At 37.9% G+C, this 20,144-nt stretch overlaps 1 protein-coding gene across 3 annotated transcripts in view; it reads right to left on the reverse strand.

The window, feature by feature from the left end:
- ZFYVE28 (zinc finger, FYVE domain containing 28) overlaps positions 1-20,144 on the reverse strand; it is an 83,419-nt gene that overhangs the window by 50,676 nt on the left and 12,599 nt on the right. For all 3 annotated transcript variants that reach the window (XM_009328797.1, XM_009328798.1, XM_009328796.1), the window contains exons 2-5: positions 9,011-9,148; positions 5,928-6,130; positions 4,111-4,200; positions 2,089-2,178 (exon numbers count right to left, since the gene is read on the reverse strand). In XM_009328797.1, the coding sequence (XP_009327072.1) occupies positions 2,089-2,178; positions 4,111-4,200; positions 5,928-6,130; positions 9,011-9,118 (491 nt within the window). In that variant the 5' untranslated portion in view covers positions 9,119-9,148. The remainder of the gene's footprint in view (positions 1-2,088; positions 2,179-4,110; positions 4,201-5,927; positions 6,131-9,010; positions 9,149-20,144) is intronic.

The following is a 20,144-nucleotide window of genomic DNA, read 5'->3' on the forward strand; positions in this document are numbered from 1 at the left end:
TTTGGAGAACAAGTCTTATGAGGAGCAGCTGAGGGAACTGGGGTTGTTTAGCCTGGAGAAAAGGAGGCTCAGGGGAGACCTCATCGCTCTCTACAACTACCTGAAAGGAGGTTGTAGCGAGGTGGGTGTTGGTCTCTTCTCCCAAGTAACAAGCAATAGGACAAGAGGAAATGGCCTCAAGTTGCGCCAGGGGAGGTTTAGATTGGACATGAGGACAAATTTCCTTACTGAAAGAGTGGTCAAACACTGGGACAGCCTGCCCTGGGAAGTGGTTGAGTCATCATCCCTGGAGGTATTTAAAAGACGTGTAAATGAGGCGCTTAGGGACGTGGTTTAGTGGGCATGGTGGTGTTGGGTTGACGGTTGGACTCGATGATCTTAGAGGTCTTTTCCAACCTTAATGATTCTATGATTCTGTGATACAAAGTCACCATTCCCTTGGCAATTTTCCACTTTCCATAGAGCTTAACTCGCAGAAGATATTAAAATAATAGAAGAGGGCTAGAGCATAAGAAAAAAAGATTATGAAATGGCCTGTGTATATATATGAACTTTGAAAGAGTTCTGAAGCAAAGTTTGAATATAGTTGTACCATGGAAAGAATTAAAAATTGAAAAAAGTGTATCAATATTTCCTACTAGGTTCAAAGTTCATGATGCCTGTTAACACACTAGGCAATATAGACTGTATAATGTGGATGGTAAACTGATGTCTGAAAAGAAACCTTAGACAAAAAAGACTCCAAAAAGTATTCCTTAAATCTTGGCTATTGGAAGACTGAGGGGATCCAGCACTTCTCCTTGCTCCAAATCCATCCTTCTCATTAAGACACAATAGAGCAACAGCATGGCAACTTTGAGTTGCACCTGTCTTGTGTTTAAAGGCTTCTGCTTTCACAGTCCAAATAAAAGGCTTGCATTTCTTCCAGATGACACCATATCTGGATAGTGTAGTTATTCTGTGGAACTTCATATGGCAATGATTTATTTTCAAATCACCGGATACTTTGGAGCAGTTAAACTTTTTTCGCTTCTCCCTCTCTGTCCTTCTTTGTAATTTGGGATTGATATGGTGTGTTTTCCAGAGAGCCCTTGGTTTTCCAGTTAGTCATGATGTATTTTTCTTTATTGTGTCTTCCAGCAGCTTCAAACTGAGTTCTCGTATTCCCGTTGTCTTTTGATAATCAGATTACTACTGTTATTTTTTTTAGACTGACAGTTACAGACAATATCCTATTTAACAGGAACAATGGGCCACAGGGATTTCCTGAGGAGAAGCGTATTACACTAAGGATTTGAGGTTTCTTATTTCCCTCAATTATACTACTTATATTAGCTAACTTTCAAATATTCACAATGATAAAATATTAAAAATATGCTGGCTTTACTCCACAGAAACTGCTGTCTTATTAAATCATGAAGACTCATTAGGAAAAACGCATCTGAGTTGTTCAATATTGCAAAAACTGCATGAAGCAAAAAACCTGTTTTAATTTAGTTGTCTTGAGTGGTCAATACAGGGCACAAATCTATACATAAGTTATACATATTAATACTTTCCTTGAAAAAGATTAAGCCTAACTCAGAGGTCACAATGCAGTTTGCCATGACAATTCCTTTTGAACCCAGAGTCATTAAGAAAAATACACAATTCCTATTGAAAATTTTTGGTTTTCAAGACTTATATCCTTAGGTCATTATTTTTGAGTGACACAAAATATCTGCTTTCAAAAAATATTTCTGACAACATGACATTCTACAGACTGATGTTCTGAATTAATTTTTTAATTTCTTTCTGGAGGATGACTGATCAATTGTTTCAGGTTCCTGCCTTCTGTATTTAGAGTTCTACCCTCTCTTTCCTTTTTCTCTCTTGGTATTCTACAAAAAACTGGTAATGATTTAAAAAAAACAAACCACCCCAAAAAACCACAAAACAAAACATAGTCCTCTTTTTTGATTTTTTTTAAAGAAAGTACAAGCAAACTCAGCTGAGAGAAAATATGCCAAAATTCTGAACAAAATTTTTGAAATCTTCAATAAATCTTTAAGTGAGGCAGAGCGGAGAGTAGTTAAAAAAATTACTTACCATACAATGGCTAATCTTGGAATTGTAAACATTAAAGCTGGTTCGTAGTCATCTATCATATCTTGAGTGAGGTATCCAAGCCTTAAGGCTCTAAGCAGAAGAATAAAATTAGTTAGTAAGAGATCAAACTCTCAAAGAATACATTTCAATAGGAAAAAAATTGAAAAAATTAAGCTAAACCAAACTGATAGTATTTAACTCATGAACTATTTTTGTACAATCTAAAACACTATGTATATAACTGACTGCTGTAGTCTCTGCTTTAAAAAATATTAATATAAGAAAAAAATCTTAAACACTTAAAGATTTTATAGCCATCCAAAACCAAAATAGTTTTTATGCCATTTTCCCTTTTCATTTACTATTTCATGCCAAGCTTCAGCTTGTTACTGAAAACCACTGGTACTTAGAGTTTTTCAACTAAGAGAAACATTTTTAATGTAATAGGGGAAAGTATTTGGTTTCATTTTCAAATAAAACTTGCTATAATCATCTAGGTCAACCCCCCCTAACTAACAAACCAAACTAAAAAAAACAGTTCTGTACAGCAACTATTATTGAAGTCTAAGGATTTAATATTTGGGGGACACTTCATTGTCCTCTAATAACTTTTCAAATATCTTAAGCCCCTTTTAGACTAAAACCCCATTTGTTTAGGTTTTTCACTTGGCTATGCTTTCCAGGTTTCTTCACCATTTCTTCATTTCCTCATAAGTTTAGTAACATCCTCAAATTTCTTCTCCTATTCGTCTGTATCAGTGTATAAGATGACACTCAAAACTGCACACTAGTCCCGCTGAGATCTGACCGGTCCCAAAAAGAATGGAAAGAACTTTTTCTCATTCCTTGTCAGTATTTGTCTTGCCAATACTGCTGGTGGTGGACAGCAAAACGAACACAAAGCAAGCACTGCTTTGTACTAATGGTAGATGGACTCATCAGTTGGTGGCCCACTCACTCCCTGTTCCTTCCTACAGTCCACTGCCAGATTATCCAAAGCTGCAAATGAGAAACCATCTTTTTCCTCTTACTGGGCAAATCTGTGTATATGTAGTAGCTCTCTGACTGATGGAAGGTAATCCCTCCTACTTGTTGTGACCATTTTGAGTTGTAAACCTGTCTTTTAAAATGCCTGAAACACCTCTGTTCTTGGTGTCATCTACAGATTGTAGCAGTATGCTCTGTACTCCTTCAGTCCTTAATGAAAGTATCGACCACACCAGACCCAGGGTCCTACTTCACAAGTTCCCCTAATATGACAGTAAAACCAACGCTTATTCCAAGTGCGTTTTACAGTCAATTGGTCTCTAATATTTCTACCTAGACTATGGTTCACTAGCTGCCTTTTGAGAACAGTGTTCCACTGCTCAAAACCTGACTAAAGCTGGGTATTTCACATACTGTTCCCTTCTACTGCCTACCTGCTAGGCTAGTTACTCCGTCACAGGGGAAAAAACAAGAAAAGTTGTTCAAAACAGTACATTCCAAACAAATTCACATTTTTCTTATCACCTTATACTCCTGAAAGAACTTATGAATTGCTGCATTGTTTGGTTTTTTTAACATCATCTCTTCGTACAGAGTCAAGCTCCAGTCCTCTAAGATTTTAAAGAGTCTTTCCAAGTTCTTCATGATAATCACTAGAGGCTCACAGATGATTTGAATCATCTCCCCATGTATTCTTGCATGAAACATCGTTAAGTCTTGATGCCTTAAACAGATTTAGCTTATTTAAATGCTTAGTCTTCATTTACACATCTATAACTAGGCATACCAACAATAATGTTATTGTTGGATTATTAACTTTTGGGGGTTTTTTTGCCAGAAAACAAAAAAGCATTGGCTTGTGCCTGGCAAGCATGCTTAATGCTTTTTAACTTTGTACTTCGATACTTACTAGAAAAGCAAAGTACATGGTGTTTTATGATGCTTCTTAAAGACTACAGTTAAAATATTTCTACAAGAGCTCGGACTGTAAGTAAACACAGAAATGAAAATCTAGTACTTAACTAAAATGCTTACCTCTCCACAGTTTCACAGAAAAGTACTATTACCTCTTGCTGTACATAATATTCTTTTGGAGACTTCACAGGTACCATGGCCGACACATAACTACAAAGATTATAAAATAACGTACTACTATTTTACACGCTTTAACAAATCAGATTATAAATAAAAACAAACCTAGGACAAATCATCTTAGAAACCTAAAAACTTTCCTGTACCATTTTGTATTTATTTTGACAGCACTCACTATGAAAATTGTACAGTGTAAGAATCTGTAAGAAATGCAGCTGATTTACTTATTGCAGATTGAGGCAGTGGAACTCAGTAGTAATTTAGAAATATATTTACACACATTTAGCAATCAAGAACTCCATACTGTGTGGCACAGGGAGGTAAGTCCTAGAAGGATCTTTACTGCCAAATCTTCAAGATAGAATAGTTTACTCTGCATTTCCGGAAGAAAAAAACTGAATAAAATGTACATTTTAATCTAGAAAGGTTTTACCTGAAATTATATTAGTGAAATTCAGTTACCCAGCAGAGACAGTTTAGGAGGCTTAAGAGTTGGCCTCGTTTCTATGTGGAATTACATGCAAAAGCAGTAATTCACAAGGTAAGAAACATTGGTAAGAGTGGTTTTCTGTCACCGTATTACGTAGTCATTTGTAAACTAGAGGTAACACAGGAAGGGAAAAAGCTGTCTGCAAAACAATGGCAAAGAAAAATGCTGTATGTAGAGTTGGTATGGACAGGCCAGAAACTCTGCACAGGCACTGTCAAGAACCAGTTACTCGTTGTCATTGGTGTCTGCACTAAAAGCCACACTTAAAAACATGGTTTTAGCCAATGTTTCCAATTAAAATGTTTTTCAATGTAACAGTATAATGACAGTTTTTTGAATCAGAAAAAAATTGCTTACCTGAGTAAAATAATACAAGAGAATATGAATACTGAGGAAGGGCAAACAGTAATGGGAGACAAGACAGCCTAGGGATTATTCCAAGGAAAAATTTAAAACACTACCCAATTCTAAGAAACCTGTTCTGCTGAGGGTAGGAATGGCTGTATTATATTGGATCCATAGATAATCTTGTCCAGTAACCTGTCTGTAACTATGTCCCCTGCACCACAAACATCCAACAGATGTGCAGGAAGCTGGCTTAAATTCTGAAGCTTGGTCAATGTGACCTTTGATGCAAATAAGCAGTTACTTTTCTCACCCCAAAAGCAGTTATTTTTATTTTTGCTATAAACCTTCAAGCAATTTTTCAATCACAAGTTTTTAAATCAGCGAGTTCCCACAGTTAATTATGGTTTGTGTAAAAGCACTTCCTTCATCGGATTTCAATTTGCCTTCTTAAATTCACTGGGCCTGTCTTGCCTGTATCTCTAAGCACAAGAGAACAAAGCCTCATAATCTCTAGACTATTTGTCATCATACTTTTTTTTTAATGTCTCTTATTTGTCGCCTTTCCTCCAACAAAGAAAACATTAAGCGAAGAGATTTATGGCTTCCTTGTGTGTCTTGGAAAACCTCCCTCAAATGCCATATGCCAGTATGCAAATGGAAGATTATAGTTTAGTTGAAGACAGCAAATGTTGATTGCTAAAAAGCTATTTAATTTTCTTTTCATTATTGCTACAATGGAAGGAAAAATATCTAACAATACAACAAATTACTGAAGAATTCAAATACCATGATGAACAAATTACATACTTTTTCCATAAAAAGAAAACAGAACAAAACAACCAACTTCCAAAAACCAATGAGCCACACAACAGCTGTAGTAGCCAAGCCAATGCCCACAATGCATTTACTTTGGATCTTTTACCTTAATTCAAATTCAGCAAAAAGGATGTCAAAATGTTTGAGTGAATCTTTCATTTTTTCTGTGTAGAGGTTCAAATCCCTTAAGGCCTGGTCACGAATGATATTTCTAACTTCTTCTAGGCTTCGGGTCAGATCCTTGGCCAATGGCCTCATAGCCATACTCTCAATTTCACGATTCATAATAATTGAACCAGCAGCCAAACACTGTGAAATACATTAAGAAAGAAAATATTAATTTTTAAAAAGTTACTTTTATGTTTAAAAAAGCACAAGATGTGATATTTAGTACTTTGAACAAGGGCAGTACTTAGCCCCGATTTGTTGCAAATTATTAAGTGAAACATTTAAGACTGATATGCCGAGAGTCATAAGCCTTCACATAAAAGGTTAGGGAGCACCTCAGTCAGGGAGACATGAGAACAGGCGGAGGTTCAAGAGCAAGAACCACAGAGCTAGCAGAAGAACTTAAGCTCTTCTCCCACTAGTTAGGCAATAGGTATTGGTAGGATGTATACTCTATGTACACAAGGATTGCTTGCGTAAATCCAGCTAAAGTATGATCAATGGACTGTTTTGATTCAGGCTAGACTGCTTGATTTTGTAAAATAAATCTATTCCTTACAAAAAGAACATAAACTCTGCAACTGTGATGCCTTTTGCAGCAAAAGTGGTCACACTGGCTATCAGACTAGGGATCCAGCTAGGTCAGTATCCTGCCTCCCACAGAAGCCATGAATATACTTTATAGGAAAGAACATAAAAACCAGGTCACAGAGTGATTCTTCCCTTTCAATTTCTGGAAAGCAGCTATTTAAGAGACTCCTTGCCCCAAGAGTTATACATGGACTCCCTCTGACCAGCTCACAAAGACATTAAAAGTAGATTTTTACTGTAACACATTAATGAAACTTTTTTTAAATCTTGCTATTAAAACCAAGCTATTCAATAATCTCTGCTGCTGGCTTTATTCCTTTATGGATACATTTGGAAGACAACAAGCACTGATATAAATCATACTTGCTGTATCAATGGAAATATTTTTATTAACTGAAAATATACAAGGTTGTTCTAGTTGCAAAGTCCTCTTTTTTTTTTTTTTTAATCTCCATTTGCAGGTCTGCATCCCTCCCCTCTCCCCTGCACTCCCCTGGATGGGAGGCGTTTCTGCAGCTCTGCAATCCCAGCCCTTGCTCAAAAGCCTGATGCATTGATTCGTGTTTTAAGGGCACTCAGAGAATATCATGTTTACCTCTTATCAGCCAAAGCAGTATTTGTTGGAAAGTATGGATAAGGCAAGTCTTACCTGTTGACAGGGACTCTTAGTCTGATAACTCAGAGCGATTGCACTGACAAGGACACATAAGTGTATATTCGTAACAGTCCATACAGTCTTCCTTACTACATGATTTTACAGGAGGACAGTGTCTACAGTAGTACGAGTTAGCATTACTTCATCACTGCTTATGTTACTTTCTCTGAAACCAACAGGTCTCTCCAACCTGTTGGTTTGATTTGGAGACAGTGAAAGTTTAATTTGGAAAGAGTAAAAGCATTAGCTTCTGTAACACAAACAGTGAATAAAGGGAGACTTTTTTCTTCTCCTAGAAGATACTGGCTGTCTCAGTGATTCCCTCAAACATTTTCCACAATGCAATGAGAAGCTACCACATTGGCTGGCATTTTTCCTGTTTGTTCATTGCTGTAACCACAGTTTGTTAGTCCCTTAAAGTAGGAAGGGATAATGGGATTCACAGGGATTCATTAGGGATGGTTGCGGGAAGAAGTACCCTATGTTCTCCTACCTACCAAGGAGGCACCATTAAGCCAATGTGTCAGATTCAGCATTTTAAAACAAAGCATGGCATCACCTGGATGACAGCAGTGAAGGTCACATGATAATGAGAAGAAAAATTGCTGCTGTTTTTGCCGAGGACAGGATTATAAGGCATTGACGTATCAAATTCATTTTGTAAATTCTGCCTGGGACTTCCCTGACTCAGAGAGGCCTACAATTAACAACTGTCAAAGACAGCTTCAGAAACAGAACATACAGAGGTATATTGAACAGACCAAGATAGGAACTATTGATGGAGAGCATGCACTTTAGAAAGAAAGGAGTAACTGATAGGGAAAAGAATAGATAACAACAGGACACAAAGGATTGCTTCAAATACAGGAGAGGCAAAGCCGAAAACGACAACACAATGTGCTGTTGTGCGGTGGGGTGTCTAGACTACTCCCCCCTCAACCCTCAACAAATCCATGGTGCTTAAGGTCACCTTCAGGCCAGCAGACCTGAAGACACTAAGTTTATCATTAAAGATGCCACAATGTTTTTTTTTTTAGCCAACAGACATCAGCACTAATGAATAAGTATCCTACATATGACATCCTTTTTTCTGACACTTCAGGCTTCCCTTGGTTAAAATAATTCAAGCTTATTCACTACAAAAATCCCTGGTTCCTACAGGTTGCTGTAGAAGCAGGTCTTAGAGAAACCAGGTAAGAGAAGAAAAGTGGACTTCAGTGTTTTGCACAGACACCATTATATTTTTAGCATACACATGAAACAAGTGAATTATGTGCAACAGATGTCAGCTCAACAAAGTTACGTATGTTTAGTATGAGTTATAGCATAATATAGCCATTAAAATAAAGTGACAGCATGCACTTATATTTGTTGGAGACAAACTTTTATACTGATAAAATTCCTTTACATATCTTTCTTTGTTTCTAAGATTTTTCAAAGCATGAGATGCGAGATGGCCCATCAGGATAAAAAAAAAAAAATCAAGAATATTAATCGGATGCTAATTCACAAAAGAATAGTTTTTAGAAGGTGGTCATAATGAGACCAAACAATTATGAAAATAAACCAGTATGCTGTTAGCCCAACCAATACCAAAACCATAGTTAAAAATCCCCTTCCACTGAGCATCCGGAGCAAGTTCTCAAAGATGTTTACCTTGCTCTGTAATTATATGTACCATTTTCAGAAAAGTCTCAAGATGTACTTTAAACTTTGGCTTTATGCCACAAAAAATTTTCCATTAACCCCAAGTAACAGAAATATGACAGACTTACTTCTGCTCCAAACCAAAGCTGTCCTGCAAGGTTGTCATGGCGTATTTCCTCTGGAAACTTAACACAAAAGTCTCGGTTGGCCCGTTCATGCGGAATGCATTCATCCATGATTTGATTTATGATGTTCAAAACATTATCCTGAAGCAAAATATAGGATAGCATATATAGTGTTTCCCACAGATTTGTTCCACAAATTTTTTTTATAACTTTTAACAGAGTTTATTAGTGAGGCACCAACTAATTAAGTAAGATAGAAAATGTAGTATTTAACCCTTACGGTCATCACACACACAAGGAGAACAAAGAGGAGAATACTGCATAGAACAGAGTGGCAAACTTCACTTTTTCTATTTTTCTTTGAGTCTGTTTCTCAGATTCACTGCACTTAACTTTGGCTACTTTAGTGGGACTTCTGATGAGGAGGCATGATTTAAAGAGCTAGTTACCTCCAGCTATCTATCTGTAAAATATCAGTAAATAAACTAGAAATACAAGTAAATTAGATTTCTCTCATTTCCTCTCACCAGCCCCAATGATACACACTTCATTCTTCTCAAAAAGAATGCCTGACGGAATACCCTGGAGGCGTTAGAAATTGAGTTATATTGGGACCAGTGGGGTTGAATAGACTTAAACTCATCCTGGGAACCGAAAGCAGGCAGTTTTCACACTTGAGTTCCCAGTGGGCAAGGGCTGGCACACCTGCCTGCCATCTCACCCCCCGGCCATCCAGGAGGATAAGGGGACACTGCACAACTTAGTCTTAGTAACTGCTCTTAACTACATCTGGACCAAGACCAAGATCAAAGACCTATAACCAGCTTCTTGATATGCAGTAAATAATCTGCATTCATTTTTTTGAAAAGATAATTTTCACATACCCCTGCTGGGACCTGCATGGAATTTGATTAACATAATAAAGGTAGATTCAGAGCATGAAAAAGGCTGAGTGCTTTCATTAAAGATGTTTTGTCTGTCTCATGCTTCTTACACTATTTACAGAATTCATGTACTATTGAAAGTATTTCAAACAAATAAAACCAAATCTGTCTGTATTGAATTGTTTAACAGACAGAATTGCTTTAAGTCTACACTTTACTGTTTTATTTCCCTCTGCATTTAAAAAATTATAGAAGACAGGAATTTTGAAGAAACCTGCCCCTTTATGTTCCCCACTGAGAAAGACAAAACCTACTTTAGGTACAAAAAAAGATTCACATTTTCTGTAATTTCAGTGCAGACTGCTATAACTGCTGTTGCCACAAAATAATCTTAACATTAATGCCATAACCACAGTTGTCTTCATCCAAAATAAATTAAGCATTGCAACACCTATTACACATTGGTATAAGGTACTTTGTGTCAACAATTAAAACATTTTTACATAAATGCATTTTTTGCAAGTCTGTCATGAGGTAACACATTTCATTTCAATAAAGTTGTTAAAAACAAACAACATCCCGAACATTTAAAACACACTGGCACACATAATATTCAACCATCTTCTCTAGAAACAAATCTGAAAGCCAAATGCTCTGTAGCTCCTCCGTGGCACCACACCACAGACTGTGGCCAGCAGGTATGAGAAGAGGCAAGAAAACAAAGCTAGATTCACCAACATATAAAATACTGAATTTTAGAGACACACCCCTTACTCTGCTGGGTATTAGCATATTGCCAGGATTAGTGGGACACCTGAATCCCTAGGAATCCAAAGAGACGCCCATAGTAGAAATTGAGGGGAAAACCATCCTCGCAATATTCCCTAGTGTAACGGCAAGGGGAACTTCAGTTCAAATCCTGGAAGAACACAGAACAGAGCTAAGATGCCCACACCACCCTGTTTCGGCACTGCTATCCTCAACCACTGGCTGAAGAACAAGCCAGACTGCCACCACCTCTCCTCTCCTGGATAAAAGGGAGACAGTCACGGAATCGCATGCAAATTAGTATGACACTTAGGGTGAGAAAAAGCAGACTAATAGCAAGTTTCCTATTTTTCTTCCTTCCATTTCTTAATTCCTGATATTGAGTATACATCATTATTTAGCTAGATCTAGCTGGGGAACCAAAATGTTTTGAAAGTAGGTCCCGTAAGGAAATCAACTCCTAAAGCACTTAGTTCCTACCCAAAGTTACAGAGCAAAGAATGAAACTGAGGATTAAAGCATTTAAATTGTAGAAGGGCACGAGTCACTCATGAAGTATTTCAAATCAGTTATTACTGATCTATTTTGAGAGCAGGTGCTTTGCCTGTAGCTCCCACTTTATCACCAGAGCAATACAGGCTGGCACATTAGGATGAAAAGGCAGATTCCTGTTTTCAGGGAATGAATAAAAGTTTGCAAAGATCTTTTAGCATTGGAGAGATGCAGTGGTGAAAAGTAATCCTGCCAGTTAAATTTTACAAAAGCTGATGGAAATCAAAGAAATATTAAGGCAGGGAACTCTGAGAAGAATATTTGAATCTGATTACGTCAGATTTTAAATAATCCAATTCCATTTTAAATTGGAATATCATGTCCTAAAATATTTTACTTGCCACGAAAACCTGAATATGGGAAAACATAATTTTCAATCTCTTGCTTTTTTTTTTTTTCTAAAAAGCTACACAGAATAGGATGAGACCCATACTGAAATGCTTTCCTCCCTGATTTTTTTTTTTTACTTTAATGCATTATTTTTCAAATGCAATCTTACTTTACAGCAGCTACAAGACAGATTGCATTCCCTTTTTATTATCATCTACATACATACTCAAAATTCCTGGTATATCAAAGAAAGTTTTATGCAAACGGAGTAAAGCAGCAGGACTCATACCTGGCCAAGCAACTGTTCTGTATTTTCTTTCTGTTTTTCTAATCATTATACCTGTAAAAAAGTACTAAGATTGTCTAAATCATCTCAGGAGGTAATTACTATAAGCATAATGAAATATTGTACCTTAATGCACTTAAATCAAATATTGTAACTGAAAGCAATAGGATATAATAAAGATGATTAAACTTTTTACAAAACAAGTATCATACTATTTTTTCAGTACACCATTTGTTTACCACCTGACATTTAATACTCTTCCTCGTTTCTTCAATATTCCTATAATCTCTAGATGCTTCAGCTCCAGAGCACCCAAGATCTACCAGTACATCTCCATGTATGCCACACTTCATGAGTCAGTTTAAAAAAAAAGTTTTGTTACTTGTGCAGTACTAGTAAGGTAAAGCTTAGGTAATTAGAATTTTAATATACACTTTCCAATGGAGATAAATCACAATAGCTCAATCTCTGGACTAGTAGCAGTTGTTTGTAAAGAGTTGCCTGGCTTCACAGAGGCAGCTGGTCATTCTGAAAAAAAACTAAGTGAAAGAGACCATTACAAAGATGAGCATCTTCTCCTGCATACTGTAGTGGTAATACTGGAAAATTAAAGAAAGAATAGTTGATGGAACTTTGCCATTTAGTGTATAAAAGCTGAAAGAATTCTACAAGGTGGATTGTTTTTGCTGTTTCAAGATGTGCAATTTCCCAAATTATCTGACTTTCTACCGAGTTTGTTTTATCCTACTGCAGAAAAAAAGCCAACTCTCCATCATTTTCCTTCCCTCTTCCATTCCTTCTTCTTATGACACCCAGAGCAGAGTAACCAAAATAGGAAATCTGGAATACTTGCTCCCATAATGATTTCAAATCTCAGCTGCTTTGAAACTGGAAGGATGCCAGCCAATTTAGACAGACTATACGATGCATTGTAAGCAAATTAGTCTTTTCTTTAAAAGAGCTTCAAGAAACATTCAATTTAGTTAATTACTGCATTCTGCTTTGTAAGCTAAGAACGAATGGGTTTGGATACACGGTAGCATTGAGGTTTTGCTTTAATTTAAGGAACAGAAATCAATTAGTTGGAAGTGAAGTAGTAAATCCTTCACTTGATCCATCTTTCTACATAAAAGCCTCCGGATTTTAATGTATCCTTTGGTGGCTTTATCTGTTACCTTTTGGTTCATTTGCATACCAGGATGAGCACAGTTTTGTTTCAGCTGCTCTGTTTAGGCTCTCCAGCAGCACAACAGGCAGCCACTGCAGAGATTCTGCTTTGGGATTTACTCCAAGTTCCTCATTTCCTGGAAAACAGAGCTCAGTGTTTCATGTAACGGAAAGCACTTATATTTTGTTTTGATAGGAAAGATAATGAGTGGTAGTGAGACAACGTATGTAGCTAGCCACAGTAGAGGACAAAAAGTTGGTTTATTTTTGGCCCAGCAGTAATTGGCCATATACTCAATCAGAGCATAAAGCTAACAGCAACTGCCGCATTAGCTTTCTGAATAGGTACAAAAAGAAAAGCCAGTAACTTCATCTTACTTATGCTCTAAAACGTATGTTTAGATCAGCAAAAGGCAGACTTCTCTACCCTTTCATGCACGTCCTTGATAAAAATCTATGCTGCTCTTCCATGCTATTAAAGTCAACATGACCTTCTTGAGGTCTTTTGCAAGTTTTCTTTAGAGGAAGATGACTTCCCGTGTTGTTCAGTACCTCTTTAATACCCATTTTTTGAATTATCACTAAAATCTAGTCAAGGTAACGCAGCCTCTGATAATATCACCATGAGCTTAATAGATGGTATTTTAGCCTCTTCGTTTAAATATATCCTTCACATTTTTAATTTCTTTTTCTGGCTTAATGTTAAGTTGCAGACCTCCTTCAACATCACATTTATGACAAACAGAAGCAACTGATGAAGACAAAGTAAGGCCAAACATAAAGGAAGATTTTTGTTGCAATTAAAGCAATTAGCTAGTAGTCAGGTTTTTATGGGTTACTTTCATTAACAGAAGAAACCAATAATAAGGTGACATACTCTTTGATGTAAGTAACAGGATTTCAAAAGACACCCAGAAGTCCTGGCTTCAGAACCCAGCAGACTCTCTATAGGCGGCTGTTTCACCCATCAGAGATCCAAAGTCTCTCTCTAGCTAGCAACAAGTTCCACCGCTTTCCCTCCAGCCCGTCTCGCACAGACCCCAAAGGCCATGCTTTCAGTCTCTCTTGCCTGATCAGCTATTTGGCTATTTCCCACTGCCAACTTCTAGAGGCTCCACTTCCTGAAAGTAACTTAGGATTTTTCTATGTATGAACTTTGCACAGTAGCTCCTAGTTTAACCTAGCCTGCTATAGAGTGGTACCAAAATTCCTCACAAATTAAAGGCAACTTGGATCTCTAGCAATTTAAATGCTGTATTGCCCCTGCCCAGCAACAATGATTGTTGCAGTTTGTGTTGAACTGCAACGTCAAAGCTTCTCTTCCTGAACTGTCTTGCTAGCGTACCCTCATGAGGGCACTAAACACTCCAAATACCACAGATTTATTAATGGAAATTTTGATCTTACCTCCTGCATATATTCAAAATTTATTATGCATAGACTGAATAATTACATTTCCCCAAGTGGAGCGATTGTTACATATAAAGTGGTGAACACTGGCATACCAATTTTCAAACAAAAGAGGTCACAGATATTTCAGCACAGCTTCCAATAAAAATGGTTTTTTAACAAAGATGCTGTATTTATTTATTGGCTAAAGTGACATTTTTCATTAAGCCAGTGTGCACTCTTTTGACAAATCACGTTTAAATTTAGCTTACCTCTGTTCTGAGTGTGTCTGTCTCTAACACAAAGACCTAATCATGGAATTCATTTCCCTCTTTTGTTACTACCCGCCCAAATATAGCTCTCCGTAAAAAAAAAGAGCAATCCCCATTTACAGAAGGGCAGTTTAGAACTAACACCAACCTGAGAGACTACATTAAGTACAGCATTGTTAGAGGGCATCATCCTCTCTCTGCAGAAAAGACCATTTTCAGATCTCAAAAAAATCTAAGTGTTCCTGATACTATCACAAAAAAAAGTTTTAGTCCTCCACACCAAAAAGCTATTAACTAATATTAGACATGACTGCCTTTATTGAAATGACGTATACCCAAACTTGTACTGGAACACTGTTCTCAGTACAGAGCTTTTCAGCCAAGCCTCCCTTTATCAGTAAGAGATAATTTAAGAACTTTGTCCACAGTGAATCAAAATATTACTGAATAGACATCATGGATACAGACATGCTCTTACAGCAGTGTATACATACTTAAGCCTTTTTCATAAAGACTCTAAAATGTTTGTCTTATATTAAAAGACATTTGAAAATAATCCAGCAAGTAACCTGGTACACTAACATACCCTTTTACATAGTTTCATAGCAACAGAAGAATGAGACATATTTGCTTTGAACATGGGTATCTGCTGCAATAAACATAAAATGGGCTTTTTCCTCACCGGTACCAGGCAACTGCCTTCCTACCATGGTACAGTGATCTCGGAACTGCCCTAAAATGTACTTCAAGATTTTCCAAGCACTAAAGAATTTCAGCCTGGCACAGAGCTGGGACCGCCTTCTTCATATCGCTCCAAAGCTGCTCCACAGCTCAGGCCACGAGCAGAACAGAGACAACGTCTCATGACTTACTGCACCTTTGCTTTGCCTTCCCCTGCTGCAGAGCGTGAAAGCATCCTGCATCCCCAACACATTCAGTGCTGAGCTGGCGTGGGGCCAGCTTTCCTCCCTATGGTTCTCTGCTGCAAATTCCCTGACCTGCAGTGCACTGCCTTTTCAATCCACTCTGCCCATAGTCTTAGATAATAGGCAGTTTCTCCGAATGACCTATTTGATCCGTATGAGCAAGTGGAAACACATGAAAAAGCTTGTTAACATGCGAAACTACAATTTAAGACTACAGTAGTACACACTATTACGATCCTTTTTTCAAAGAAAAAATATTTTACAATATTTATCACTCCCTACATAAGATCAAATATGAATCCAAAATGCAGAAAGGAAATAAAATTCTTGTTAGTGGATAGAGTTTTACTGATAGCCCAACTTACGGTCAAGCATTTTATATTTTCTAGCCATCATGCAAATCATTCTAAAGTGAAAAATAATAAAGTACCCAAAAGTTTCCCAACAACTATGAAGAAAAGCTGTTAAACAGACAAGATTTAAGAAGACACAATTATTTTATTTACTATTTAGAAATGTTTATTGCTGCACATTTGTTTTCTACTTAGCTATATCATTCCATTGATCACTTAAAATCTCTGGGGAAAAAGGTAAATGTAAAATCTGCAGTTGTAGCCTGAGTCCCAAGAGAAGAAAAATCAACTTTTCTGATACTTACAGGCTATTTAGTGTATTTAACACAATTATACTCAAGTTCTTTTTCTTCATTCACAGTGCTTTGAAGTACAGTAAAAACATATGAAGGAGTTGACAAGCCTGCATGTTTTCAAAAGAAATGTTACCAGCTTTCACTCCATTGCACACCCAAACAGCAAAGAGGTACCTGACATCAACTGTTTGAAGATGTCAGGCAGCACAGAGAAGACATCTGTTAGAGCAATGCAACTCACAAGTAATCATTACTAGGAGTAATGAAATGACAAATGTTGTAATCAATTATAAAACACCTGAAGTGGAGATGAAACGCCACAGGAAAAAAAACAACTTACAAGCTCTATTATCACAGATAAACAGTACAGCAGAAATGCATTGTCTGGAATTTAAGGTTAATCTTGACAACATCACTTAAATAAAAAATGCTTTTTTTCAGTTTCACTTCCTTTTCTAAACTGGCACTGTCCCCACTTAAATTAAATTGGAAAAGATTGTATAAAAGAGAGAATAATTTTCTTTGAACAAGGCTTGGCTCACTCTCCCATCAGTCAACTGCCCAATCCTTCTGGCACGAATTTCTGGCTTTCCTACATCTGCATCAAGTCTCAAACATAGACCTTATAAGAACTTCTCTAGAGCCTACCAGCTCTGTTGTATTTTAGAAAAAGGCTGACAAACAGGTACAACTCAGAAAACTAGCCTGATTCCCTCCTCACCACAGATCAATGAGTGACACCCAAGTGTTCCGATATAACTGAATGGGCTAGAGAGGATCTGCTTTTGGCTCCTATTTCTTTCCTCTACTGTTAAAAATATCTTTGTCTACTACAGTTTCTAAACTTTGGGAACACGAAGGCTTCTTTCAGTCAACTTCTTCCCCCTATCTCAGTAATTACCCTGCTGTCTCCTTCATTGACCTCCACTAACTTAAGTAATATAATGTCTCAAGGGTTGCAAATTAAGCAGGCTAGAAAGACTTGGCCATTACTTCAGATAAAAGTACTCCTGGCTCAATCCACACTATTTAACCTTTATATTAATTAACAAAGTAACATCAGGAATAGATTCTTGCCAACTTCTAACCAACCATTAGGTTTCAGAATCCAACAGGGAGTTTCTTGCAGCTTTAGTCTAACTTGTCTCATTTAATGAGATCTATTCCTGCATAAATCTACAGGAAAATGTTGTTGATGGACAGATGCAATCAAACATGAAAACATCGCACCTCTGAACCACCTCATTGTTCACAGTGATTATGGTACATACTCCCAGTTTGCTCTTGTCAAGATTGTTAATGAATACAATTAGTACTTCTTAGATAACTCACTGCCAATCCACTATGACATTATTATGAGTTACTTAAGAGCTCTTCACGGATACCTTCTTCATCAAGGGATGCTCATTAATGCTGACTATCTTTTTAAAAATTGCTCTCTTCAGCATGGATACAACTCAGATAAAGCACAGAATAAAAGGGCATGTTTTTTCTTCCTAGAGATTCCTTATTCTTATGCCACTGAAACTTATCAGATAATAGGAGACACCTTCAGATAAGTTTCTTTTACACCTGAAACAGAAAGCCACTTTTCATCAAAGATGGGCAGCAAATGGCATAAGGCCATTCTGCAGTGTAAGCGTTAGGCAGGGAGGCCAACTTGAGAAGTCAGCCCCTTATCTCACCTACTTCGCAGCTTTTGTTCCTGTCTCCAGGCTGTCACAGGCTGTCTCACCAGCACTCTCGACTTACTTGTACAGGGGGCATATGTGAATGGTTTCAGTACACTGATCCACAGTAACCCAGGTCATTTCACTGTTAAAAGTTCACAGAATGACTCTGCAAATACGTGTATCTGTACAGCTGCAGATGTGGTTTCCTAGAGGTCTAAAGCTGACCACAGCTTATTTAAACTGGCTGTGGATAAGAATCTATACACCCACCCCTCTCTCTCCACTCGTATCTGCAGACACTGCTCCAGCTGTACGTCAGCACTTCCAAGCCATCGTGCATCCACATGGACAGTGAATCAATGTGATCATTTGGCTGAGCTACAGCAACCCTACCAAAGCCTCCTCTACAACCAGGCTTCCAGGTGATCCCACCCACTTCATGGCTGTTCACTCACTGCTGGAACACGAGATGGGCTTCCTGGAGCACACAGGCTAGTGCTGGAAGGAAGGACGGACAGACAAGGCTGCCTCTTTTGATGGCAGCAGAGTCTCAAAACACTTTAAGCTAACGGGAAGCTGTGCTTTGAGGGGGTGCGATGCTGAAGTGTGCAGATAGGAACAAGAACAGTGTAAATTTGGAATGGAAAACCTTTAAATTTACACTGCCAATGGACCATGGAATTATGCCTGAGGAACCATGTGTGATAACACAGAAATACATGTCTGTGCAGATTTTTTTAGAAAAATCAAAATTTGTCTTGTTTGCCCATACTCAATCACATATCCAAGCAATAAAACTAAGAGATTTACTGAAACTAAAATGTTTATAACATTTCTACTGAGTGCCCAAGGCTTTGCTTGAATCAAAGACTGGGCAATCCACAGGCACAGCTGCTAAAGTTATCATAGGACTCTGATCAAAACAACCCAGATTTACATAAATATTTTTTTCTGAAATCACTCTATGCATTTTCATTAATACAGTTATAAAACCTACCAGTGTTAATCCACAGCACTGGTAGATTTAAAAGCCTTTACCTGCTAGGAGAGAGAAAACACACTTTGCATTAAAAAAACAAAATCTGATTTCACCAAATAGAGTTAGTTGAAGTTCTGCAGCTATAGACAAAAGACAGGCCAATATGGTATTATACCACCAACAAAGAATTATATCCAACGATACTTCAACTGAAAACTGCAGAGCCCAAAACTTCGGAGACCTCTATTCTAACACAGAGTGTTCAGGCCTAGGATCATTTCTACTAACTGTGTATTTTAAATGATCTCCTAAAAAATTTACATAAAGATAATGCTGCCTTCCTTGTTGAACAATGCCCTCAAAATTTTATTTTCTCAATTATAAAATATGAGATACTTTTAGACTCTTATTCACATTGCAGAATAAGCAGACAACCAAATATGTTAATTAGGTTTACTGAGAGAACTCTTCACATTCCAGCTACAGGGTTAAATTATTGTCCAGTCAAATTTGCAAAATCCCTACAGAGGACAACAGTACAAATAAGAAACAGGGCTGACACTGAGGCCAGAGGTTTGTAGGAATGTGTGAAAATAGAAAATATTTATTAATCCCAGTTATCATGCAAGGCAAAAGTAGACAAGACTCTGCAAGGCTGCTAGATTTCATCCTTGTTTATTTATTGGTTGGATGGTCACATCCAGAGGGTAGTGGTCAATGGCTCAATGTCCAGATGGAGATCAGTGACAAGCGGTGTCTTACAGGGGTCCATATTGGGACCTGTACTGTTTAATATCTTCATCAATGACCTAGACAGTGGGATCGAGTGCACCCTCAGCAAGTTTGCAGATGACACCAAGCTGAGTGGTGCGGGGAACACGCCAGAGGGACGGGATGGCATCCAGAGGGACTGGACAAGCTCGAGAAGTGGGCCTGTGTGAACCTCATGAGGTTCAACAAGGCCAAGTGCAAGGTCCTGCACCTGGGTCGGGGCAACCCCCAGTATCAATACAGGCTGGGGGATGAAGGGATTGAGAGCAGCCCTGAGGAGAAGGACTTGGGGGTACTGGTGGATGAAAAGCTGGACATGAGCCAGCAATGTGCGCTCGCAGCCCAGAAGGCCAATCGTATCCTGGGCTGCATCACAAGAAGCGTGGCCAGCAGGGCGAGGGAGGTGATTCTACCCCTCTGCTCTGCTCTGGTGAGACCCCACCTGCAGTACTGCGTCCAGCTCTGGAGCCCTCAGCATAAGACAGACACAG

Source organism: Pygoscelis adeliae, unplaced genomic scaffold (genome assembly GCF_000699105.1).
Source record: "Pygoscelis adeliae isolate BGI_AS28 unplaced genomic scaffold, ASM69910v1 Scaffold66, whole genome shotgun sequence".
Taxonomy (NCBI): Eukaryota; Metazoa; Chordata; class Aves; order Sphenisciformes; family Spheniscidae; genus Pygoscelis; species Pygoscelis adeliae.